General features: G+C 36.5%; 1 protein-coding gene across 7 annotated transcripts in view; it reads right to left on the minus strand.

Annotated features, from left to right (window-relative positions):
- Positions 1 to 3338: 3338 nt before the first annotated feature.
- Positions 3339 to 27572, minus strand: part of MAPK8 (mitogen-activated protein kinase 8) — a 41045-nt gene continuing 16811 nt past the window's right edge. The window contains exons 5-11 of one of the 7 annotated variants that reach the window (XM_065894314.1): positions 21786 to 21951; positions 18004 to 18075; positions 16476 to 16658; positions 16033 to 16157; positions 15201 to 15264; positions 12247 to 12324; positions 3339 to 7874 (exon numbers count right to left, since the gene is read on the minus strand). In XM_065894314.1, coding sequence (XP_065750386.1) covers positions 7858 to 7874; positions 12247 to 12324; positions 15201 to 15264; positions 16033 to 16157; positions 16476 to 16658; positions 18004 to 18075; positions 21786 to 21951 — 705 coding nt within the window. In that variant the 3' untranslated portion in view covers positions 3339 to 7857. Of the gene's footprint in view, positions 7875 to 12246; positions 12325 to 15200; positions 15265 to 16032; positions 16158 to 16475; positions 16659 to 18003; positions 18076 to 18444; positions 18517 to 21785; positions 21952 to 27572 lie in introns of all 7 variants that reach the window. The other 6 variants (XM_065894313.1, XM_065894311.1, XM_065894312.1 and 3 more) reach the window with 6 other exon arrangements.

A 27572-nucleotide genomic window follows, 5' to 3' on the forward strand; every position in this document is an offset into this window, starting at 1 on the left:
TGGTAACAAATGCACGGGCCATATCAGAATCATCTTGGGAAGCTTGTAGAAAAACCATCCCCCTCATAGTTCTATTTCTATATCAGAATCACCTTCTCCCTCTAAACCCTTCTGAGAAAACAGAGCCATAAAGAGGTTAGGCAACTTGCTGTAGGTGAGGCAACTAGTGTGAAGCCAGGATTCTACTTTAGGTATCTGGTGTCAGAGCACATGCTCACATTACTACAGTAATTTCATAGTGCTGTATGCAGTTTCCTTATGCCAGATTTTGAAGGCAGTGAATACTGGATTTCAGAGGATAGAAACGGTATAGAAGATAGTCCTAGTCATTAGCTTACCCAGACCAATACTGATTGAATGCCTACTTCCCAGTCATCGTGATCTAGGAGTAAGACAGGCTCTTCCATCCAAGGGATTCCAAGGCGAAGCATCAGTAGATTAGCACACAGGATGCCCTCACAGAACAAAAGGAAAAGACATACAGCACGATGTTGTCTTGTATTCTCTGTGGAACAAAATGGGGAGTGCATGGACGAATAAATTAAAGGAAACATGCAATGGGGACATGAAATAAAAAGTCCTTGCAGAGAAAGTTTATCAGAGGAGAAATTATCAAACGTGGGCCTTCACCAATGAGGATTTCAAATGGGCAAATGGCGGGAGTAATGTGCACAAAGATGTAAAGTATATGCCATGGAGGAGGTTCAGCTGGAATGAGCTGAATGGCAGGAATGATATATGAAATAGAATCAAAACAATGTTTAATTCTGCTTCTCAGAAAGAACAACAGCAACAACCCTCAATACTGATTTTGAGGCATGTCTCTCAAGTGAGAATTATTCTTACTTACCAACCACATGAAAATTGGGACTACTAGCGATGAAGAAGATGACTTGGGGGTCAGCATGTATATAAGTTCTCAGATGGGGGACCACACAAAATTCCTCCCTTTCTCTGCAACATTTCTCCATTATCTTGAACCATTTCTATTCCTTTCCAAGGCTAAAGTCAACAATTATATTTGCTTTACACTAATTATTTTGATACAAGTACACGAAGTAGATCATTTCAGCAGCCCTGTGACGACAGACGAAGCAGCACCAGGCTCAGCAAAGCTGAAACTTGTCCAAGATTGCCCACTCTCTCCACCAGGAACTCAGGCTAGTCTGGATCCATAGCATTCAGTAGATCCCATCCTCTCCAGGACCTTGTCTCATCAAGGCACATGTGCTTTTAAATTCTCCCTTTTAACGTGTTCTGACCCCTCAGTCTACCCCTCAAGACATCGTCACGTTTCTTTATATTTCCTGCCAGCTTTTTGAAAGTACTGTTTTTACTACTGCTTCGCTACCCACTCAATCCTCAGCAATCACAACTATGCCCCCACCTGTCCGGGTAACTCTAACAGTCTTACTTATGTTACATCCAACAGGAATCCCCTACCTTTTCCCTCTGTCCACAAAATGACACTAGTGAAAATGGTGCACAGACCACACAAGGGGAAGACGCAGACCTCACGAGGAAAGGGACTACAAGACTGGAGAGGTCTACAGGCAGTTAGGGAGCAATCTTTCCTTTCCTTCCACTCCTGAAATAGTAAGTGGCAAGCTGATGCCATACCTGAAGTGTGTTCTGTCATGAACTGTGATGTACAAACTGTAAAATACACTGAATATATTTTCCCTGTACAATCTCTTGTGTGCTGACCAACTGGCCCCAAATGCTAATCTTGGCAACTTCACTTATGTTATGGCAATCTGAGTCCCCAGTTTTCCATTCTCAATATGAACAAAGTATCTGGCTTCCCAGTCACCAATCTCCATGCCTCGTCTAACCAGACCTGATCCCACTGTCAGTGACCCTCGTAAAACAAAGGTGTGATCATATTAACTCCTCTTTCTCACAAACCAGTAGTTCCTACTGCCTTTAAAATGATGACAATTTCTTCAAAACGTTTCAATTCTGATCTTCAACTTTTCAGTCTTATCTCCCATCACATTCTCTCTTTACATTCACACCCCGCCAGACCATTCCTCACTCCTTGCCTTTCTCTTTACCTGGGAATACCCTTCCTCTCCAAAAATGCCTTTAAAAATATGCCTCCTCTGCGAAACCCTCATTTCCTCTAATCAGTCCTTCCCTGTGTCCCTTCAGCATGGTCTTTGTTCCTCACACAACACTTACTTCAATCAGGCTGCCTAGACTCTGAGTGTCATCCATTTTTAGATCACTCCTCACTTCCAGCTTCTAACATAGGGTCTTACACATATATGCACACATTAATTGATGGAATTAAATGAAATATATTACTAACTACCAAAGCAGGAAAAGAGACAACAGGATGTTGTAAATGAAATATGTTAGAAGTCTAACTTTACAGAGCATATTTGAAGTATCTTTTAGTTTCAAATGAAGTCCAAAGACATATTGGTGTATTAGCTATAAAAGCTAAATAAAAAAATTTCAAACCACAAAACCAGTACAAATCAATTTTCATTCACATAAAGTCAATGGACCTTTTGAGGAGCAACAGTAAAATAAATGTAGTACCTCAATTAACAAGAATGCATTACTTACTCCATTTTATTTGGTGTCACTAGGGTATTATGGCTGGGTGGAAATTAAATTAACTCAACACTCCACACGGATGTCTGCTCTTGCCACCCAGCCTATCACTGGAGGCCTCTTCCTTGACTGTGATGAGGCAGAGAGCACCAGGCTGGCAATCACATCAGCTGATGGAGCAGCAGTGGTCAGGCAGAAGCTCGGACCAGGCTATCCTTTCCTCAGAGCAGGGAAGCATGAATGCAGGCGAGGGGGGTGGGACCCTCATGGATATGAGCGTTATCTGGAGCAAGAGTTGAGCAAGATGGAGGAGTGTCACCACATGGAGACTGAGCACATGCAGCGACAGACCCTGACACCCACATAGCAGCCTGCCCAGTGTAGGCAAAGAGAACACCTGCATGGCAAAGCTGGAAATGCGCTCAGAGCTGAAATCCCTGGTTTGTTTTGAAACAGATCCTTTTAAAATACTTACTCTTGCCAAGTGGCCATGGTGGCTGCTCTCTCACATGGTTACAAAGAACTATAGGTTAAGGGCATTGAAGCAAATTCCCTTTTTAAAATAATGTTTCTCTAGCAAGTTCAAACACCAGAAAAGCAAGAGTAGGTAAACGAGAAAACCAGGGTGATAGTTTAGCCTCTTCACAGTTTGTATAAAATCCAAATCTAAGAGACCTGCCCTAGTACCCCTTTGATCTCAATCCATAGGAAATCTTAAAATTGCCCAGAAAAACTTTTTATCAAAAATTTATATTTTGTTTTCAATGAAAAACTCTTAATTTCATAATTTTCATATCACTTTTTTCTTTTTTATTTAAAATATTATAACCAATTAACATACTAGATAACATTGTTTACATTCCAGTGGTGCATGTTTAATGACTAGGGCATGAATGATTAAAAACCACAATAATTATCTCAGCATTCCCTACAAAGTGCCCCATTTGTTTTGTCTAGAGGAGGGGAGAGGAGAGGGAATGGAACACAGGGAAGAGAGAGGAAATGAAGAAGGAATGGCATCATATAGGGAGAAAAGCAAATGTCAATTATGGTACTTGGGTTTCAGGTTTCAAAACCTGTTGAACAGGATAAACTATAATGAGAAAATAGATGTCACAGTCCAGGTAGACAGCTAGTTCAGTTTAACTTCATCATTCAGCTAAAAGATTAAGAGCTTCTCAAAAATATACCAAATATCGGGCCTACAAAAGTAATTTATTTCTTCGTAAAATTTACTAAGATTTATTCCTTTTGTAAAATGTAAAGGATGGACTGATATCACGAGCAGGTTTCTACTTACAAAAACAGACAGTAATTATGTCCAACGAGCACATCTAACACCATACTCCAAGATACACAGTGAAAGATTTTACAGGTGAGTCTCTCTTACCGATGCAAGGTATATATTTTACATACTTACTGGTATTGTGTCGACACTGGCTATGAAGTATTTAACACACATTTATAATTCACTCAGTGAAGATCTAACAGTTAAGGGCAACTGCTTACTTGGGAAAGCATAGAAAATTAGTGTGAGGTAGTTCAATAAAAACCTAGTTTAATTTGTAAGTTATTGTGAGAAAAAAACATTGTGCAAAACTAATCCACAGGTAGTATTTCTCAGAAGTTTCAGTAACAAAGAGAATCTAAATTAGAAATGGCCAGAATGCGTTACTCTTACTAGACTCTCCTTAAGAGCACTTAACTAAGAGCAGTTAGTTTGAAATTAATTAGGACTTTTGTTTTCCTTACCAGTTTTCTAATCGTACCCCAAACTACACATTTCTGCTTCAATGCCCTTATACATCTTCATCTTGCTTGCTATTAAGGAAAAATTAGTTTCCTCTGATTCGGGAAAAACCTAAGAGAGATCAGTAGAAACACAATGTATACTAAAATGTAAAGGATCCGGAGGCAACATTTAAGAGGTCTGCTAATGACAGAACAGTAATGTTTGGTTTTTCTACCGGTTAAGAGTTTACTGGGGTCATGGGGCATCATGCATTCACTATACAGCTAATGTGTGACTAATGAACAACATTCACAAACAAACCACAACAGTATTTTTGAAAATAGACTATGTTTTTACCTCAAAATGTTGTACAGGCTTGTGCCTAGGCAACAATGAGTAGTTACATCTTCATAGTGTAGCACATACTGGCCGAGAGTGTATACCAAGTCTTATCTGTAACCCCAAACGGCTTCACTTGCCTGCTGCTGATTTCACTATCAGATCATCCATGTCCTCTTCACCTTTACCTTTTTAGACAACACGGCAGGATTAGCATGGAACAAAATAATGAAAGGGCTTATGAGAAAGTCTGCTGCTTTACATATAATCAAGCTTCTTGATATCGTTAAGGGGTTTGTACGGCAGCCTTTTCACTTAAGAGGCTGGCATTTCCCTTAGGAAGTCTGGTGTGAATGCACTGCACCTTTACCAACTCGGAAGAGTGCCTACCAGGAACAATCAGCAGCCGAGGGTGTGCAACAAAATGAGAACTGTTCCGCAAACAGTATGAAGAGTTGAGATGCTTTGTTTATGTCTATTATAATTAAGCAATCCCAACAACACAACCATTTAACAAATAGTTTATGTTAGAGGGTAACAGAACAGTAACCAGGAAGAAATATGTAGAAAGAATTATTGTCTCTTTCCTAACCTATACAGTTAAACAATATATCTTGGTCAAAGTAATTTTCTGACAGTAAGACCATGGGTATATTAAGTATATAAAGTTGAAAAAACAAAGTTATAAGATAAGCAAAGTGGCTTTACGTAAGTACTGCTTGACAGAAATCTTATTTGTAAATTTCTTTAAAAAATGTTTAAGATGTTTTTAAAGGTTCAAAAGTAAAATACAAAGAGCTAGCACATTTTTAATTTAATACAGTTAAGAGAAGAGGGAAGGTTGTATTTAGCTATTGCATTTTTAAAAACCCAGGACACGCAACACTTAGTTTTCAGGATATAACAAGTATTTTAGTCTACGTGACTAATAAGAGTTGATTTTCTCTGATCAACTGAAACATGCTGGTTGGCAAGTGGGAGCTGGCATTTACAACAAACAATACTGTAACAACACTTGGTTTTCCTTGCTTAACCAAAATCTGTATCAAGAGATGGCTTATCAGCGAGGAAACAGAAAATAAGGGAATCTTCTGAGAGCATGTCAGTTGTTAAAGTGCAATAGTGAAATAATCTATCCTATAGAAATAAAGCTAGTTAACTGTCAAACTAATAAAAACTAGGAACACACTCATGCTCAGATTTCTTCTGAAATTGTAAATCCAATCCTGTTTCTACAATTCAAGAGGTGTTACAGTCTTAAAACTTTAATTTGCCTAATTAATGCACCCTGTCATATCAGTAGAAAAGGGGTTAATAAAAAGGCTGCCAACTTCAAAAGAGGCTAGAAATCATCACTTTAAACCATCAAAGACAAACTTACTATTTCAAAGCATATAAAATGGCTATTAATGTATTTTAATCCTAAATACTGCACATTAACAATGACCTAAAATACCTTACTCAAAATGAATTCTGCACTGAATATATGAATAACATGCCAAGTGGACTTTCAGACGCTGCACGTTGAGCCGCACCAGTTCTTGCGCCTGCTGGTCATTAATTCCATTGGGCTTTCTGCCTAGAACCTTTAGCTTACTTAAGTATGCATTTCCCAGTTCATTACATGAAATGCCTCTTGTTCCAAAAATAACAAAAAGTGCCTGGGGCATTACAGACAACGTATTTCAGATATAATGAGACTTCAATGACATTTTACTTAAGAAAAATTCAGTTATAGAGAAATAATTCTGCAGATATAAAATGTAAACAGTTAACATACAACTGTCAGGAGCAGCACCATTCTTACACTGTTCAACATCCACATTGTGTGTTTTATTGAAAATCAGGTATAAAAAAATTAAAGACTCAGACTAAATAACCACCAATTATGCCTGCTCTACTCAATGTGAAGAAACAGTCCTTAGAAAATGATACCCTATATATGGCTGTGTGCTACTATTTTCAGATGAACGGTATATTGCTCATTTTATACATCACCTACAGAAATCTAAGTAGGCTTTGGAACCTCCCAACAGCTAGTATAAATATGATTATGCCACAGGTAGAATCAAATGGCCAAAACACCCTGAGAACTGGTGCTCAACTGACTGACACTCTAGAAACCAAATAGGTCCAAGGGCCCAAGGCTGCAGGAAAGAGAAAGACCAGACTCTAAATCATTGCTGGGACCTACAGCCTGAGTAGATTAACTCAGTGTATATAAAAACAGGCTCATAGCTAGTAAAGGTGAACCATCTGTTTATTTCCATTGAAATGTATTATTCATGAAGTATCCTCTTGACTTTACGTGATCATAAGCTTTGAGCATGCCACAAATTTGCAGAAAACACCATATTCTCTTACTTTACTTTTGGTGGTAGGATGGGGGATAGAGGGTGGTGGTAGATGCCCAACATCTTCAAAGACATGCTCTGAGTTACTCTACCATTTAGATGATGGGGCTTTTGCCAAAATTCATGTAGGATTACCTACCAATTGTTGTAACTAAATTAGAATTGGCAAGTAGCAAATATTGGAGGTTTTTTTTTTAACACGTTCATCATTTACAGTAGTTATTCCTGAATATAACTGGCTACAGGTTATTTTCCCTCACTCCTCTGGGGTTATTTCATTGATAAGCACATAACCCTAAAGGATAGCATCATGAACAAAACATTTGAATAAATTCTAATAAAAAAAACTATAAAAATCTTAAATAATTCATGATATAGGCAAGTCACCACATAATAGTTGCTTTGATAAACAAAATCTTACAAATTCAGTAAAAAAAAAAAATCAGCAGCATAAGATAAAGCAAATATGCAAAAATTTTAAACCATGATAAAATAATTAGGTTTACATTATACAGTTAATTACAGCAAAAATACAGTTTTGTTGCTGTTTTAAAACACAACTTAAGTTTTAAATTACATCACTTGAAATTAAGGAAAAAACTACTTTACTACAAAATGAATTCTATGTTTTTGAAAAATCACTCGAAAATAAGACCACTGAATTGTTTTCAAAGTAGTTCTATCAATGACTAAACAACTCCCCAACCCTCCCACCCCCACAAGGCCCAAGTAGTCATCTACAGCAGCCCAGAGGTCCAGCTGATGCTTCTAGACTGCTGTCTGTATCCGAGGCCAAAGTCGGATCTGTTGACATTGAAGACACATCATTGACAGACGATGATGACGATGGATGCTGAGAGCCATTGATCACTGCTGCACCTGTGCTATGAGAAACAAAACAGCAAATCAGTTGCAGACAGAGTTGCAGACCGAGCTACTTGTACTGTACTGACCACCTCTAGTGGTCAATAATTTTTCTTTTGGTTTTAAAAGGCTCACTAAAAATAATCACAAGTGATATTCAACACAACACTAACAAACACTTTTCACTGCTAGCTACGAGGTAAGAATTCTGAAAACGTCTGGTAACCTGTCCTTTCTACTAATTTGTTTTTCATTTTCAGTTCAGGACAAGAATTATTAAGTCCAAGCCATAGTTAGAAATGGTCCTACGGGAAGACTCATGAATTGGCTTCAGACTGTGTGTGAATAACACTTAATAATACATGCAAAACTGTCTGCATTGCATTTTGTTGGAGAGAGAATCTCAAAGGAATGTATGACTCAAAGAGTTAAAAACTACTGCCCTAATAAATGTAAATTGGTGCAGCCACTGTGGAAAACAGTATGGAGGTTCCTCAAAAAACTAAAAAGAGAATTGCCATATGATCCAGCAATCCCGCTCTTGGGCATATATCCAGACAAAAACTATACTTTGAAAAGATACATATACCCCAATGTTCACTGAAGCGCTATTTAAACAGCCAAAACGTGGAAGCAACCTGTATGTCCAACGACAGATGAATGGATAATGAAGATGTGGTACATATATATACAATGGAATACTACTCAGCCATAAAAAAATAACAAAATAATGCCATTTGCAGCAACGTGGATGGACCCAGAGATTACCATACTAAGTGAAGTAAGTCAGAAAGAGAAAGACAAATAACATATATCACTTATATGTGGAATCTAAAATATGACACAAATGAACTTATCTATGAAACAGAAACAGACTTACATAGAGAACAGACTTATGGTTGCCAAGCAGGAGGGGGTGGTAGGGGAGGGATGGATTGGGAGTTTGGGATTAGCAGATGCGAACTATTGTATATATGTATAACTGAATCACTTTGCTGTACACCAGAAACTAATGTAATGTTGTAAATCAACTATACTTCAATAAAATAAATTTAAAAAAAAACTACTGCCCTAATAAAAAATGCTCTATGATATCTTCTCACTGTAAAGTCCAAACAATCCTTCTGGTACATCTTGTTTTAAAGCAAAAGCCAAGACGAAGATTAAAATCATTTTAATTCAATGGATCCTCAGTTCAACTGCCGCATTTGGTTACGTGACTTGCCGAGCCACACAAGTGCCCCAGTTAGGTAAACTCCGGTCTTGTTATTTCAGTTCTAATAAGTACTTGGTAAATGCAAATATAGACTTATTAAACACGAAAGTAGGGGGAGACTGTTTCCTTTACCAAAAGTATAGCCTAACAAGCATTTCCTGGATTTTAAAAAGCAACAGGAATACTTAACCTATAGAAAAATCCTCTCAAGGGGGTTGGGTCAGGAAGGGAAGGGAATGACACCGTGGGGTTGGGAAAAGTTAAAGGTGATTCATGCACTAGGTAAGTGCTTTTGAACTACATGAGCACTAAATAAGAGTCATTTCAAATTTGAGTATATTAAATAATGCAAGTTATACAAAAGTTCCTAAGAACACATTCATGGAATGAAAATCAATGGTTTTCAAACTGAGCAATAAGAATAGGGGTGAGTTTCAGGGACCCAATGATGTTAAAACTAAGCAGGTTGAAAACCACTGTTCCAGAACGCAGCACCTCAGAGTTTGAAATTATCCCTCCTTTGTGTCCAATGACAAGCAATAAAAACACTTAAATATGAAAGGTCCTCTGAAAGCTTGTCTTCAAATCTAACAATGAAATAGCTAGGGAATGAGAATAGGCAAATCTTTAGGGCAGTGGGGCAGGGATTGGGAAACAGAAAGGAATGGAACCACAAGGGATAGAGCAGGTGATGGGAGGTACACTGGGAAAGAAAAGCAGACTGGGTACTTCAGGCCTAATAGAAGAGAGAAAAAGGAGAAATGTGATAACCTTCTAGACCCAAGAACCCATTAGGCTCCCAGCCAGAGTGAAATGAAGATACTAAACTTTTAAAAGTTCAATTTGTACACTACAGAATGCACCTTTTCTGACTAAAGAGTATACAACATTATGGCTAGCTTCAAAGACCTGTACTGAAACATTCAAATCATAAAAGGGTTCTATATACTTTTTCATGCCTCTACTTCTTTATCCAAATTTTATTTCATCCAAATTTTTTAATGTAATAAAAATCTTTTTTTTTCTCTTGAATTGATTTTTATTTGAACATCTTTATTGGAGTATAATTGCTTTACAATGTTGTGTTTTAAATGCATCATAATTAAACAGTTAACTTTTCAATCTGAAAATCAAAACCTAAGGAAAAAAAAACTTGTTTACTTCTGACCTTTAAAGTAATATATTGGGTTGGCCAAAAAGTTCATTCGGGTTTTCCTGTAAGTTACAGAAAAACCCAAACGAACTTTTGGGCCAAGCCAATAGTAAATTCTCAATATCCGGACAGCAATAATGTGGAAAAATCTTTAATTTCAGATATCTGGGTCATTTCCCTCTCAGTGACTCCACACACTCAAAGGTATGCAAAATCATTTTAGTATTAGCCAAACCAAAATAGAGATAAGAGGCAATCCAGAGGGAAAAATATTTACTTTTTAAAATCAAGTCGAAATGGTATTCTGATTATCTGATATTCTGAGTCATCAAATACTTACCTTCTGTTTTTGCATATTATCAAGAACTGAATATTTTTATAACAGATTAATTTACTAACACTCTTCTTTGCCAGATATAACTGAGAATCCAGAAAATGTCTAGAAACTTGCAGTCCTGTCCTTTCCACTGACTTATTTTGTAATCACAGTTAAGTGTTGTCTAGGATTCAAATTTTTCACTTATAAATTAAGAACAAACACAACTGCTCTATCTATCTCATGAGATTATTAAGTTTATTCAAACATTTGACACTTAGGATGTGCCATTCACTAGGACAGTATGCTAAAGTATAAAACTTCCCTAATAATGGACTTTTCAAATTCCATTCAAGCCTCCATCATGAACAATTCACTTATATGACTACTGTATATCAATATAAAGCTAATTAACTGAGTTATTAAAGCATTTATAAGATAGCTTTTGTTACAGCTAATTGTAGGTAAAAAGCTGTTGAAACCAATTTATGTTTTCAAGAGGATCTATATTAAAATTTGGAAGACCGCATTCTTGATCAAGGTTTAAAAAACAAAGAATTAAAAGAACTCAAAATATAACCAAAAATGTCATAGGAAGCTACAAAAATTATTTAAACAAATATATGTTTATAGTACAACAAAATGGGCACCTGAAACTATACCTATATATCTTACTTCATTGATGCTAAATATGATATCCTTTTTTTTCTTAGAATGTATAAGAATTTTAGAAGGATTAAAATGGCATAGTTTCACGCAAATTCAAGACCTACCTGTTGAAACCTTACTCAGCCTTCAAGGCTCAGCTCAAATTTAATCTCTTCCCTAAAACTGCCCTATTCTCTGTTGCCAGCCATATGGGATGCTGGAAAAACCATGCCCTCTGAAGTTACTGATAAACACGGCTTCAAGTACTGCTTTTCTACACAAAAGATTTGTAGTCTTATATCATTTAATTTTTCTAAACTTGTTTCCTCATCTGTAAAATGTGCACAACAACCCCTTCCTCAGGGTTCTGGGGGGCTAAATGAAACAAAGTACAAAAACTATCAGTGTCTGTCATGTAGTATGTACTTAATATGTACATGTTACCTGTCATTTAACTTTTCCTTTAAATTCTTTATGCTTTAACAAGTACTAAAATTTAATATAAGATGAGCTTATGATAAAAGAAAATGTTTAACTCCTGCAAACCAATGTTCTTAAGAGCTAGAATACCTTCTGACAGCAGTTTTAATGCTACTGCCTTAAACAAATCAAAAATACCAAAATGAGAAAGAGGTATCATGTACAAAATTGGCATCCCGTACAGAATTTTGCCATGAAGTTTTAGTTTATTTATCCAAAGTAAGGACTGTTAAATCACAGAAAGGTAAATATATTGAATTGTGATAAATTTCTTCTTTAAAGACAACAATGCCAACAACCACCAAAAAACGTTTTAAATTTCTGTTCTTCAATGGGATGTCAGTATCAAAGAAAAAGATATGCATTTTATGAAGTCAGTTACTGATATACTAGTACAATGTACTGATAGAACAGTGTACCAATGCTTTCAAATTTACCACAGAAATTGTATTCCTTATACTTAATAAACTTTGAATACTAATGGTACTAAATATGGAAAGAACTGAAGGTTTCAGGCCACTGAAGACTACAACACAAGAAGTAAACTGTTATCTTAACTAAGCTTATATTGTAACCAACCTAAAGGAGAGGGCTGCCCCCGTATAACTCCATTCTTGGTTCTCTCCTCCAAGTCCATAACTTCTTTGTATATCAATTCTGAAAAAGAGGTGAACAAAAACTTTTCAAAGTCTGAGAGGCAATCTCCCAAGATATGTATGTTTTAAGTAAAAAATTTTTGCACACACTAAGTACTTCGAATGGTGTTCTTGCAATGGCAGAGGGTCCAGAAGTGTCAGCCTAAGATTCAAAGGTGTTAATAACAATTTCTTGATCCTCAACCATGAATTATACTGAAAGAAGCAAAGTCTCTGCTGTAATATTCCAGAAGTTGGATTAAGATAGAGCTGGGGTTAGAAGCTTTATCTTTTTTACTCCACCAACACTTTGTACTATACCATATCATTCTGTACAGCAAATGCTAATTTAATTCTCTCAGTAAGGGCTTGAATCAAATTTGTCTTTAACTTCTATTTCCTGAGCCCTGGCATTGTACCTGGTACACTGTAGGTACTTATCCAGATATCTGTTAAAAGATTTAAATGCAAGAGTATGTGGAACCTTCTTTAATCAGAATAGAATATAAATATATTTTTATTAAAGGAAAAGAATCAGGTAACTAACTATACTTTAACTCCTTCTGAGTTGAAGCATGGCATGCTATGACTGTCAATAATTTCTTCATGAGAATCTTGGTCTTTAACTAGGCTTCTGGACAGTGGGTGGACTGCTGGGAGGACTACTCCAACTGAAGAGTAACACCAGATCCTGCCCTGCAGTGTATGTGCCTCCTGCCCTGTATTCTTCTACGTGATCCTGATGTCAAGTGTGATGTGCCTTATGAGTCTGAATGCTGACTTAAGAAGAACCTTCTGGTGGATCCTAACATTGCCATTATTCATCATCATCTCTGGGTCATAAAATCCTTTGAGAATTGTATAAAAGCAATGAACCCTCTTCTGAGAAAAATGTATAAACAAAAATTGTTGCACAGAATTTCAAGGAGTCTGTAATTCTTTACATTAAACTTTCAATAAATGATTTCTGATCACAGGGTATGGCAACATTTATGTTGATAATAAGGTAAAACAAGTGGATATGTTGGGATGAACAAGAGCTGGAGACGCCTAAGCTTGCTTGCGATGGTAACCTACTTGGGCTGGGAAGAAGAAAAATAGCAAGTCTTGATAGAGGAAAGAATGGGAGATGCTTTTCTTTAAAGAAACAAAAAGGAATGATAAGCATTCCGGATAGGAGGATTAAAAAGAGAGAGAAAATACTCCTTTGTGAAATGGGACTGAGGCAGAAGAACCAAAGCTAATCAGGAGTACTAACTAGACAAAGCAATCTGTAGTTAATGGCTCTGGCAATGAATTTTTCTGTTATGATGCTAAAATTCTTAAGCAGATCTTGAAAAAGGGAGTTTGTAGGTAATTACTAAACGGCATTTGGGGCTAGGAGAAAAAGATACAGAATAAAGATAAACATGCTTACAGTAATCAAAAATCCCAGATATAACCATATACAAATGAAAATACAATGTTTCACTGATTTTAAGATGTACTTTTTTCACAGTTTAATATCTTTGAAACTGGGTTGCATCTATAATCAATCGTGCAGTACAACTGGCATTGTTTCTTCTTTCTTAGTGGTACATACTAGTGTGTTTTACAATTGGTGGCCTATTAAGATTCCATGAAATACCATAAATGTTTATTGTAAATGTAATGATATATAAAAATATCAGGTTAGATACTTTAATACATACTCTGATCTATAGTTTCTATACTCCTGTATATTACATATATAGATGCACTAGGTTCTACCCAATTCTATCATTCTGGTGGGCTCTACAGAGTCTAACTATATGTCTCCCAAAGTCGACTTAGCGAAAACTAATCTCTGGTTATTCCTAAGAAGAAAGAATCAAATTCATTCCTCCCAAATAAATCTGTAGATGGATTACATGCTCCGGTTTATATTGTTGCCTTCCAAGTATTTAGGTTCTTAGCTCTTAATAACATGTCTTCTGTCTACCTGATTTTAAGTGACTTGTCCAAAGTCATGTAGTTACAAAAGTGGTCAAAATATAAAATGACAACAATATAAATGGAGGCAAGCAGGATCTAAAAATTACCTGGCTGAACTGTCCCAGGGAATCTTTTAAAGAAAGAAATATTTTAACATTGCCATGACTTTCAAAGCATTATTAACGTTCAACCAAAGTAAAAAAATAAAATAAAACTATTAGATATGCAAAGATTAAAAATTAACTCACTCTGTTGGTGAGGGTGGGGGTAAAAGAGACATTCCCATAAAATGCTGATGGAAGTGTAAACTGCTACAATTTCTCTGGAGAGTAATCGGAAATAACTGAAAAATGTCCTTTGGCCCAGTGAATCTCCTTGTAGGATTTTTCTTACAGGCATGTTCTCAGATGTGCACAAGAACACTGCAGAGTTGTTTGTAACAACAGACTAGACACAACTTAAATGCTCTTCAAATGGTTGTTAGATACAGAACCCTGTGACACAGGCGAACAGCAGATCACTAACCGGCTGTTAAACCAAATGAGCCAGGTATATGGAGCAAGAGAGAATAATCTCTAAAATATACGATTATATCAACAAAGCAAGTGTGCACTGTATACAACCATATGTGATTAAAACAGGGTGGGAGAGGAGAAGGGGGAGACATCAAACACACAAGTTTGTATTTTTGTAGACTATGGAAGAACGTAAAAGTTCAAGAAAGCACAAATGTGTCTTTGTCTGGGGTGGGGAACAAAGACACTGGGATTAAGTCAGTGAGGGAAGGAGACATACTCTCTACTTTTGTAAAAATATTAAATCATATTATTAAATATCAGTTACAAATAATAGAAAATATCTTTCATTTCCCTAAAATGATGAATAAATCAACATAGAAAGCCAGAGCTCTTTCAGCTTCATCTTAAAGAATCTGGTGAATGTTACCTTTCCACTCTTCTATTGTGTGTTCCCTTTCATCTAACTGCTTGTCAGGTATCTTTGGTGGTGGCTGAAAAACAAGGCAACAATAATTGAGTCAGTTTATTGGGAGTATATAAATTGTTTACAATTATTTGAAATGTTAGCCAGACAGAAGGCTTGGAAAAATACATCATTAGGCCAAGATTGATCAATGATCAAAACTGATCTTGCGTAGAGAGAACAGTGACAGGAAAAAAGATGTTTAACCGTCTTTTTCTTTTCTTCCTGTTTTTGAAATGGTCACATTTTATTTATATCATAGAATTGTGCTATGCTTTGGATATAATAATTTGTTTACAACTAAGTTAAGATGTTTTCCCAAAGTGTTCAACATTCTAGCTCAGCATACAAGGTATCACGGCAAAAAGGCAAGAAACGCGGTGGCGGGGGGGGACTTTATTTTGTGTAGGACGTACTTGGATATGTTCATTCTCTTAAGAAACTTTTCATGCAAAAACAGAAAAACACCATCATCATTTATTTATATTTTTATTTAAAATTTTAAAATATCCTCCAGGGCTTCCCTGGTGGCGCAGTGGTTGAGAGTCCGCCTGCCGATGCAGGGGACACGGGTTTGTGCCCTGGTCCGGGAAGATCCCACGTGCCGCGGAGCGGCTGGGCCCGTGAGCCATGGCCGCGGAGCCTGCGCGTCTGGAGCCTGTGCTCCGCAGCAGGAGAGGCCACAACAGTGAGAGGCCCGCGTACCGCAAAAAAAAAAAAATATCCTCCAAACCTAACTTTAATTCTAACTCTAAGGGTACAATATAGTCTTCAAACATTAAAGAAAAGAACTTACAGCTTCTGCTTCAGAAGGATCATACCAGACGTTGATATATGGGTGCTGGAGAGCTTCATCTACAGAAATCCTTTTAGATGCATCAATTACCAGCATTTTAGATAACAAATCCCTTGCCTGACTGGCTGCAAAAACAATGAGACGTTAATGTACACATATCTCATAAAAGCTTTAAAATTATCAATAAATTTCAGAATCTTGAAATTATCATTTATTAAAAAATGTTTTAAACAGAATAGATTTACTATAAAATTAGGTCATACATATGATTAAAAAATATAAAATCACAAAAAAATAACTAAAAACAACTAAAACCTCACACTGTTCCATTACCCAGAGACAATGTTATGTCCCATGAGAATATGAATATACCCTCATAAACCCCCTCCACAACCACCCACCCACCCACAATGGAATTAAAGATATATGTTTATAAAAAGTACCTTTAAGTTTATTGTGTTCCGAGTCAGCTGGGAAAAGTACATCAGGGAAGAGTTTCTCAAAGCTATATCCAGCATATTTAGGTCTGTTTTCAACATAAGTCCTTACTGTTGGTTGTAGTTTCTTCATGAATTCAGGACATGGTGTTCCAAGCTGTTCAATAACTTTATTCCACTGATCAATATCTAATATCAAGTAGCTAAGAAAAAATACTGTGTATCTAATGTTCAACATATTAGTCATATCCATATTAAAATAAGAAAATGGCAATTAAAAAATCCTAAGAAAGAATGTGGCAGTTATAAATCTTACAGCCACCTTGCAAAAGGCAATGGTTGTAGGTGGACAAAAAGGATCAGTAAACAAGCTTTGTTAACCTTATTTATTATGTGCATGTGTGTGTCTACTAATTTTATCATAAAAATGGAAGCTTAAATTCTAAAGTCTTATATTCTAAATACACAAATTCTAAATACAAATGATAAGTGGCTCAAAGAAAAATGACAATTACTACCCATAAGGACGCTAAATGTAAACTGTACATAATTTTAGAATACAAAATTTGCCTTTCCTTCCAGCTTATCAGAAAATGTGAATGCATTTCCGAGAAGATAGGAAATATTTATTACATGTCCTGCATTTTTTGAGTTTTCTACACTAACAGAAAACCAGTAGCAATAAAAATGATGGCATTTCCTTTTGCCATTCTTTGTTCAGCTTATGTTAGTAAAATTTTTTTAAAGCTCTGAAATTTAATAAAATGACTCAGTATTTTGGTTAAGGTGTAAGGTTAGAATTCTCTGGTCTCTTTCCTTCCAATCTTTAGCGTTTACACCTCAAACTCCTCCCCGTGGACTAAGACCTAAAACTTTCTTATTGTAACCCAGTGAATATGGTTTTTCCCATTCCTCTTCCTAAAACAATTCTAAGTTTCACTAGCTGATAGACACATAACAGATCACTGTTATTACAAAGATTAGTAGTCAGTCAGATGAACAAAAATCATGACCCAAATCTACTCATCACCATGTAAAATTATTACTGCTGAAATTCTCAGATGAAAAGATCAGTAAGTTATGTTGAGTAATGAGACAATAACCAAAAGACATAGAACACACAGCACATTAACAAAAAAGGAAGTGGGGAGGATAAAACAAAAGGATGACCAGAAGCAACAGACAATTCCAAAATTCATATTATGTCCTAAGTACTTCTAGACTTACTCAAGTGTATAATTATTAGAAAATTTAATACAAGCCATGACTTTTGATTTAGGTTAAATAAATCAACTCAAAGCCAGCAAATAATTGTGGATAATTAACCTGAGCAGTTTTCAGAATTAACATATGAAACAACAAATAAATTAGGGAAAGGAAAGTCTAAGTCAAATAGCAGGTGGTATTTTGAAAGAGTAATTTAACAATACTTTCTTATTAGGGAGAGACAAAATACATTATACCTGACCAAGCTGACGTGCTGTCATACATTTTGACCTTTAGAAACTACATTTTAGGCCAAAGATAAGGATACGATCAGTACCTGGGAACAAAACACCACCTTTGATCATTTCTCCCATGATGCACCCAACTGACCAAATGTCAACTGAAAACAAAATGCAATGACATTAACATAAAGATTTTGGTTAAAATAAAAAAATATATATAAACATTAAAAAAAATCACACACACCATGTATACTTCAAAATTATAGAAAGCAGTATAAAATAAAAATGAATGACAGTGAATGTGCTCTAACTACCAGCAGAGACTGTATTTCCTACTGCCAGATGCAGCCTACAAACATTTCAGCTTCGTATCGTATCTCAACCATTTTTGAACTATAACAGCCACAAACTTTACGTCTGTTTAAAAAAACCCACATGTATGAATGTACACTATATTCATTTTCATTAGAGAACATAAGGAAGTTCATCACCTAACTAATTAAACTGCTGCAGCAGCACAAGGATACAGTCCCTTCCTGGAAAGAGGATTTTGTGGCAAACCATTTCTCCCATAATGCACCCCACAGACCATAAATCCACTATATGTTTGCAGCACAAAAGAAGGAAAAGCAAAGCAAAAGGTCGTTAAAATCAAAGAAGCATAATATGACTGCATTATATAAAAACTGCAAAACATCACCAAAAGAAAAAAGTGATTTTAATTTTAGCTAATGGAATAATTTAAAACACAAAATATTTGTCAAAAGGCTTTGATTCACAAAAGCAAATGTGAAGTGTGGCGTTTTAACTACGTATCTAATTTAAAGTGAGAGCTATGCACAGAAATCACATAATTTAAAAAACCTACACATTTTGCCCCTGAAAATTTATTTATAAAATATGAAAAAGAACCAAACACAAATAAGTAAGGCTGCAAATGTACATGAGGTAGCAAAATTTAAAAAATAAAATCTTTGTACTATTTTGAGGTTCAACTGTGCATTATACTCTCTCTTTAAGTCAAATAAAAGAAAAAAGCATGAGCAGAAATAATCTAGTACATTAAAATACTTAACAGAAACAATGTTTCTATGAACAATTACAGTTTAAAAGTTAATCTAAAGCTCTTCAGAGATTTTCAAGTTGGAGTTAATAAATTCATTTTGAGAGATGCTATGTTTACTCTGAATTGAAGGTCATTTTTCTCCTTGGCAACACCGTGCTGCATTTACTCTACTATTCCAAAAGGAACAAGTGCATAGAGAACGAACAAATCATCAATTAAAAAAACTTACTAAGATGTATACTTCATGTTTTCCACCTAAAGTGTTTTAAACCCATAGAACCAAAACGCTTTTGGTTTAAGAAGTTGGTTTCGGCTGAATACAGTATGAAATTTCCCACAGATTTATTATCTACAGAGTCTCCTAGTAGACTTACTGACCCTTGCCAACTTTAATTTTTTCCTTTTTTTTTGTTGGCCACGCAGCATGCAGGATCTTAGTTCCCGGCCAGGATCAAACCCGTGCCCCCTGTGGTGGAAATGCGGAGTCTTAACCACTGGACCACCAGGGAAGTCCCATGACCCTTGTCAACTTTAAATGAGAGCTCTAGTCAATACTGAAAAGAATCTGCTAGACATAGAAATGGGCAATTTGAGGACCTCCACCTGTTTCATTAAAACTAACCACATACCCTGACATTTTATATCTTTGGGTTTGAAAATCAGACAAAAAGAGTAGGTGCTTGCAGTTTAATACAAGAGGAGAATGAGCAATTTGAAAGGAAAGCTTTAGAAACTTGCATTTTTTTTGAAGTTTGAAGGAGGCCCCAATTCTCTAATAGCAAAAGAAGAAAAGGGCAGGAATAGATGTTAGAAATATATCCTTTACCAATACAGGAGGACTTGGGAACTTAAAGTCAGTACTTTCTAATACACTCATAAGGAGACTGCCAGTTCATTACAGAATTTTAGGAGCTAGATTAGGAACAAATTTTAGAAATCCTGTGGAACTAAAGTTTCTCTAAAATTTCACATTACAATACATACAAATCTTTTTATATTTATGGCATAGTTCAACTTTCAAGAATAAAATTTTAGAGGAAAAGAACATTCATAAATCAGTTCAGAGAAAAATTTTATCCAGGGTTTTCATTTTTTGGCAAAAATCTATGAAAATAATTTTTCCCTGTGGACTTTATAGAGAATAGCAAGCTTTAGTTAAATATTCAGGACACAACTTATGTACATAATCTTAAGAAAAACATCTTAAAACAGATTTCAAAAGCTGCAAGCATGAGAGAAGATATTGTCTGGGTTAATGAAGACTTTCCTCAGAATATGATAAGCCTGATTCATACATAAAGCAAGTTTTACAGGGTCTAACTGCTCAGTCTATTTGGCAGTTTAAATATATTCCATTATCTCACACTTTACAAAAAGCTTTGAGCCGGCTTTCAATAAAAGACATATAAAGTTGTTAAAACAGGTGGGGGTGGGTGAAAGGTGTTAATAAAAGGCAGAAGTTCTTATGTTTAACCTTGCTGGCTAATGTAGTTATCATAATTAAGCATTACATTTGACTCAGTTTCCTGGGGCCCAAAAAAAGAAAAAAAAAAGGCAATAAGGTAGATCTATAAAATTCTTACCTAAGAAAGGAAAGCATGTCAATTCTTTACATGACAGTTATTCTTGGTGCTAATTTCTGGTAGGGAGCTCCCAAGATCACAATTATAAGAGAGAGTGCCACATTATATATTATCTGTGACAATCAATGGTTTTACAGCAAATACAAAAACAATCTTCATGCCGGTCACTTAAAGCAGCAATTCTCAAAAAAAAAAAGAGTCTAATACTAAATCTAACTCACTGGGTTTTACAGGGTATAAGGCAATTTTAGATAAAGAGTAAGACAACAGCATGTTTATTTAAGAACAAAAGAATAGTAGTAAATATTTAAAGTGTTTTTAATAAGCTCAGAAAAGAAAATTAAGCTAAAATCCTCAGTTCAATGTTATCTTTTATAAAAAAGAATCCCCAAAATTGACTTGATACAGTTTCCTGATTCAAAGTGAACTGTTGTTTTAGATTCTTTGCTAGAAAAAATGTCTAGGTCCTATTCTAGTAAGTATCTTGGATTAAGTTACCACATTTAAAAAGTTATAGTTTAAGTCAATAAAATCCTGTGTAGATTTATTCATCTCTTAAATGACTGAGATTCAACAAAATTTCTGAAGTATAAATATATGTATATTTATGCATAATTTTTTTTTAATTCATGAACTACATGCCTGATAATGTTCTTCAACGTTGATTCTAATGCTGATACCTATAATTGACTATACTCGCACATAATAATGCCATTTCTTTAAGGCTGGACACAAGGTCTTTGATGAAACATTGTTTTCTCTGAAAGGCAACCTTAAATTAATTATCCATCAGCTCTGCAGAATGGCTTTATTGCAGCCCTTAAAGTTTGCACTAAGTGCTACTGCTATTAACTTTAATGTCAAATGTGCAAATACCATTAATGCAAACTTAAGATTTCTTGAGCCCATGTTAGAATGCTCATTTTCAAGTTACAGGCAAGAAAATGGTATATATTCTGTTACAGGGGCCATGGCAACAAATTCTTTATCTAATGGTAGTGTTGATGATTATGTATTTGTATTTAAATAAACAGGGGCCCCAAGTTTTTCCAAACATTTATGACAGAATTTGTAGTTACTTTCAAACTCTTGATAAACATCATTTCATACAGCAATACATTTAACTCTACGCACTTCAATTTAAGTATTTACATAAGAAATGTGATAAACAAAAGCAAATAAATCAGAACAGTATTTCAAGTAAATAGTGTTTGCTGACCGTTTTCTTTGTAGCCCATCCCTAGGATGACCTCAGGTGCTCTGTAGTAGCGTGTCACTACGTAAGGTGTCATCATAAAACTAGTTCCTGCAGTCCTGGCCAGTCCAAAGTCAAGAATCTTCAAAGTGCAGTCTGATTTTACTACTATATTACTGGGCTTTAAGTCCTTCAAAAATAAAAATTAAAAAAATGGCTGCTATGACATAAACAAATATTTTGCAGTCCACAAGTTATGAGATCACTTATAAAACAATTCATGGTTACTGTTCATTTTTCTCACTGTTATCACTGCACAGATTCATCATAATAGGCAAATCTGAGAAATTAGCTTGATGGCATTTTTAATTTATGAATATATACAGTTATTAGAAGTTAGTAATGCTTTATTTGCTAGAAATTATGATTAGCTAGAAACTTTCAATCAAGTGGTGTGAAAGCAATTTGGAAAGGCATCTCAAAGCTCATGTAAGAACTATTACAGTAAAAGTAAGAGAGAATCATAAAGTTAGCATTTATATGCACTTGTATACTAAATTACCAGCTTTTAAAAGATCCCATTTTAAAGTCAAAACAAGCTTTATATAGATACTATATACCAACAATGGGCCATTCTATGTCAACCCAAGCACATGTCACTTGACCTTTCAAACTGGCAGACGTTCAACTCTAAAGGATCGAAGTCAGTCCTTCCATCACTGATTTCCCACCCGAAATCGTACAAATTTGTTCATAAAATTTTTGACTGCCAGTTGAGGTAGGACACCATTGTCTTGGCGCCACTAATCCATAAAATTACTTGCTGTTGATGCTACCAAATAATGTCTTTGTGAAGAATTTCCCACCTGAACCCAACCTCAAGGAATTCTGTGCTACGATCATTAAAAGGCAGCAGCATAAACACTCATGGCTTCAAGTTCAACCCATGAACTTGTTAGCTCCCATGAATTCTATTATGAACCAAGAGACCAAAGAAAGCAGGAGTATGATTCACATACATTGAATACCAGTGAGTGATGTAACACAAAATAAAGCTGGCCTGAAATAATTACTTTTGTAATGTCTATATCCAGAGAAGCATGTATGCTGTCTTTAGCATATTTTGATATGCAATCATGGATGGGTTAGGCGATATGTAATCTATAGGTTTTATCAAATTAAAAATAGATATCAACAGGTTTATTGAAACAGAAAATGAAATTTTCATTATTGCTATCCTGTAAATACGTTGTCACTATTTCCAAAATATAATAGCTCTGCAAAGTAACACTGCGTGTTCAAAAATAAATATTATGAGCCTTGATACTATTTCAATGTCTATAGTGTTGGTTAATGATTAATGGCTCTTCATACTACTGCATTCTAGTCTAGAAATAAGATTTCAACCTTAAACACTTTATTTTGGAAAGATTAAGAACAAAATGCAATTTTTAAAAAATAGACATCCTGTTAAGGAAAAGAAACTGTCAAAAAAGAATATCATCTGAAATTTATCCTTGCATATCAAGATGTACCTTTCTATAGATGTTTAAGTTGCGTTGCTATCTATACCTGTGAAGAATAACTGAACTTGTATGAATGTGTGACAGAAGTAGTGGACTAACAATATTCCACCTTCTCTCCCACGTTTTTCCAGCCTGTGGTTAATTCTAGTCAGTGGGATGTGAGTGGGAATCAAGAATAGAAGGGCCAGTGCATAACATCCTTTTGTCTCTTGCCCTGCTTTGGTGACTAGTAACATTCTAGATATTGAGCTGCTGAGCATCTATGTATGGCAGAGTCCTCACCCCACTAGGACCTGTACTGGACACACACTGTGGGAGATAAACCTTGGTTGTGTTAAGCCACTGAAAACTCAAGTGTTTATTTATTAATAACCTAGTTGTGATATTGTGATTTATAATAAGAAAACCATATTTGGTCATTGTCCCAATTACTGGCACAGAGCTCCTAGAACCCCTGGAATTTCCTAAGTGATAAGAGCAATAAAGGTGAAAGGAGTGCTTTTTGTTATTCATAAGAAGTACCTTTCAACTACACCAGAGTTGATTTAATGAGGTTACTTTTGGAAAGTTCCAAAAGATGAGGCTGGTTGCCAGGGAACCAACAAAATAATTAGAGTGTTGAAACTTTCAGTCCCACAGGCCCCCAGACCACCTGGGAGGGGAGAGGGGCTAGAGACTGAGTTCAATCTCCAATGGCCAAAGATTTAATCAATCACGCCTATGTAATGAAGCCTCCATAAAAACCCAAAAGGACTGGTACAGAGAGCTTCCGGTAAACACATGGAGGTGCTGGGAGAGTGGTGCACCCAGAGAGGGCTCGGAAGCTCCGTGCACCTTCCCACATACCTTGCCTTATGCATCTCTCCATTTGGCTGTTCCTGAGTTACATCCTTTGTAATTAACCAGTAATCCAGAAAGTAAAATGTTTTCCTGAGTTCTGTTAGGCACTCTAGCAAATTAACTGAATCTGAGGAGGGGGTTGTGGGAACCTCCAAATTATAGCCTGGGATTATGATTGGCATTTGAAGGTGGGGCAGTCTTGTGGGACTGAGCCCTTAACCTGGGGGATCTGAGGCTATTTCCAGGTAGATAGTGTCTACCTGGAATTGAGTAAAATTGTAGGATACCCAGGCTGGTGTCCAGAGAATCTGAGAACTGTTTGGTGTGGGAAAAACTACCTCACATCTGGTGTGAGAAGCATTATGATAGTAGTGTGAGAGTAAAAGAGACACCTAAGAATGTTTTCCATTATACTAGTCTATTCTAACACTGAAATTGATGACAGGAGTACAGTGTTACTATTATAAACACAGGATCACAGCTTAGTAGTTGAGCAGCAGGCAGCAGGGAAACTAATATCAAAGGTTGGAAAGGTGATCCAGGTTATAGAGTAGCAAGACATTTCATGACACTGTCACCTACAATAATTTGGAAGGCACAGCACTTGCATAATGAACTTGAGCTCTAGAACAGGGGTTGGCAAATTAATGCCTGCCTGTTTTTGTGAAGAAAGTTTTATCAGAACACAGTCACACTCTCATTACCTACTGTCTATGGCTGCTTTTGTGTTACTATGATAAAGTTGAGAAGCTGTAACAGAGACTGTATCTTATCATCTGCAAAACCTAAGATATATACTATCTGGGCTTGCCTTTACAAAAAAAGTCTGCTGACCCCTGCTCTAGAAGGAGATTGAAAAGCAAAACTTTAGTAGTGGGTATAGGTGGCTACTGGCTACAAATCAAAGAATTGGCCACTTCACAAGAAGAAATAAAAGGGAACAGAGAATCTAGAATTTCAAGGCCTTGTCATTCTGGGAAAGCTAAATGCTACTAGACCTTTCAAAAAGAAAAAAAAAAAGAAAAAATAGCGGGTTGCTCAGCAAATATCTCCGCCTCCTAACCCAATATACTTCTTCACCTTATCGATGGGCCTACAGTAGTTCTGGCCAATGGAATGTGAGGACATGTGATGTTTATCAAATCTGAAGAGAAGTTTTAGATGTGCTTGACTGATTCAGCTTGGCTCCTGCCCTTCTTTCACCATGAGAAAAGAATGTGCCCCAGGGAGGCACTCCTTCAGCCTGGATGCTAAAACCTGGACATGAAACAAACCCTGAACCTGATCCCATGATCTGGAGCAGTGCCACACAGCCAACCTGCAGACCCCTGAGCAAGCAATAAATGTTGTTGTAAGCCACTGATATCTTGAATTTGCTTCTAATGCACCATTTTCACATAACAATTCTGAAAGCCTTTGATGGAAGAAGACCTGAAAAATCTTTCAATTGATGAAAATACCTCAGACTTGCCAACAGAGGCCTAAAAACATAAAGGCAGACATTAAGTCCAAGAATACAGAGCCAGTGAGCTACCAGATGTGCTTTGAAAAGAACTGTAATTAAAAACATAAGAAGTCTCCTGAGTTTCTAAGAGAGATGTACCATTTAAAAAAAAAGAATTCCTTAAGGCTGTGACTGTTCTAGCCTTAAAACAATGGTTCTCAAATCAGGGCAATTTTGTTCCCAGGGGATATTTGGCAATGTCTAAAGACATTTTTGGTTGTCACGATTGGGGAGTACTACTGGCATCTCATGGGTAAAGGCCAGGAATGCTGCTAAACTTTCTACAATGTACAGGACAGCCCCTCAAAAGAAAGAATTATTCATCCAAAATGTCAATAGTGTCCAGGTTAAGGACTGTCTTAAAGTGACACTTGGGCCTCCAATCTTTAACAGATAGGAACCTGTGAAACAGGGGCAGCCCCCAATGAGAACACACTTTCCAATACCCACTTCAGATATACTCAAGAAGGCTAGCAGAAAAGACTCTCCACAGGGTGGAGCCAGGTACCACAGAGAAGAGTGGACAGAGTGCTCCTTGCAGAGATCAGATTCAGGGCGTAATCAAGGAGTAGTCTTCCCCACCACAAGGGCAAAAGAACGCTAACAATGTCTACACAACAGAATTACAAATTACAAATAAATAACGACTGCATTTTTCAATTTCCCAAATGGGATTGTTTATTGTAGTTACCCTGACCCTGTGTGACCACCATATCTAGGGAATGGGGGGAGGGGGAGGAGATGCAAGTGACCAGATAATTTGGTCATTTTAGTTCTAATATTTCTGGACCAAAAGAAGAAATATCTGGATTAATGTAGAGATTACTATGTATCACTTAGCACTAAATGCCTTGATAGGCTAGGACTCTGGGTCATCTTCCCTAAGGAGGGAGTGACTAGGTACTAGGTGTGGAATAAAGGAAGCAAAGGAATGCTTGATAAGCAGAGCAGAATGGCACAAACCATTCTGAAGACTGCCTCCCCCCATTTCCCAGTTCCCTTACAATTAGGCAGGTCCTTATGACTAGTTCTGCCCATGGCCTTAGACCCAGTACATTCCACCCAGCTTTTTCTTCCCCTGACACAGGGACCAGCAACTATCTAGATGCTGGAGCCTTATACAGCTTAGCTTGGATCTCTGAGCAAATATGTGGAACTCCATCCCCCATCCTGACTTGTACTGAACCCCTAAAGGATGAAAGCTCAGGTTATTTTATCAAGCAAGTAATCTCAGGCAAGCAGAGAGGGTAGGTAAGGGTAAGAGGAATTTAGGAGTAGAGCACAGAGGTGAGTATCAATTATGGCCTCAAGACCAGCTACAGAAATGGGTGCTATGGTTTATCCCATTAAACTTCTTGGAACTTGCTCAAGGAACAGACATCAAATAAAATCCTGGAAAAACAGTTTCCAGAGCTTACCGTATGAAAGAAGTAGGAACAAATGGCACCAGGGGTGGCCTATGGTGGGTGCTGTGATACCTGCTCTGAGCCTGGGTTTAGGACTGAGGCACTCATTCTTCCAGGGGCTGGCAGTGTTGACTACTGACAGTTTTCAGCAAATCTCTCTCCAGGAAATGCCCTCAGCCACAGAGAGCCACTTTTTCCAAAGTCTGCTCTCCAAGACCAAGGTCTGCTTGAGTCACCAGTTGAGGCCTCTAGAGTGACTGCATCCAATTTCTCCCCTATGTCTATTTTTTACTTCCTTTACTCCCCACAGGTGTTGATCCCGAGGGGACTCCCCATTAAACTGCTTACATGTCAATATATCTCCATCCTTGAGTTTGTTTCCCAAACAGCCTGATCTAAGATAAAGGCATATTTTTCATCATAGGTAAAAGACCCCTAATGTGACTGTATTTGGAGATCAGGCCCTTATGGAGGTAATTAAGGTTAAATGAAGTCATGAGGATGGGACCCCAATACAAAAGAACTGATGTCCTTA

The sequence above is a fragment of the Phocoena phocoena genome, chromosome 16, assembly GCF_963924675.1.
Source record: "Phocoena phocoena chromosome 16, mPhoPho1.1, whole genome shotgun sequence".
Lineage (NCBI taxonomy): Eukaryota > Metazoa > Chordata > Mammalia > Artiodactyla > Phocoenidae > Phocoena > Phocoena phocoena.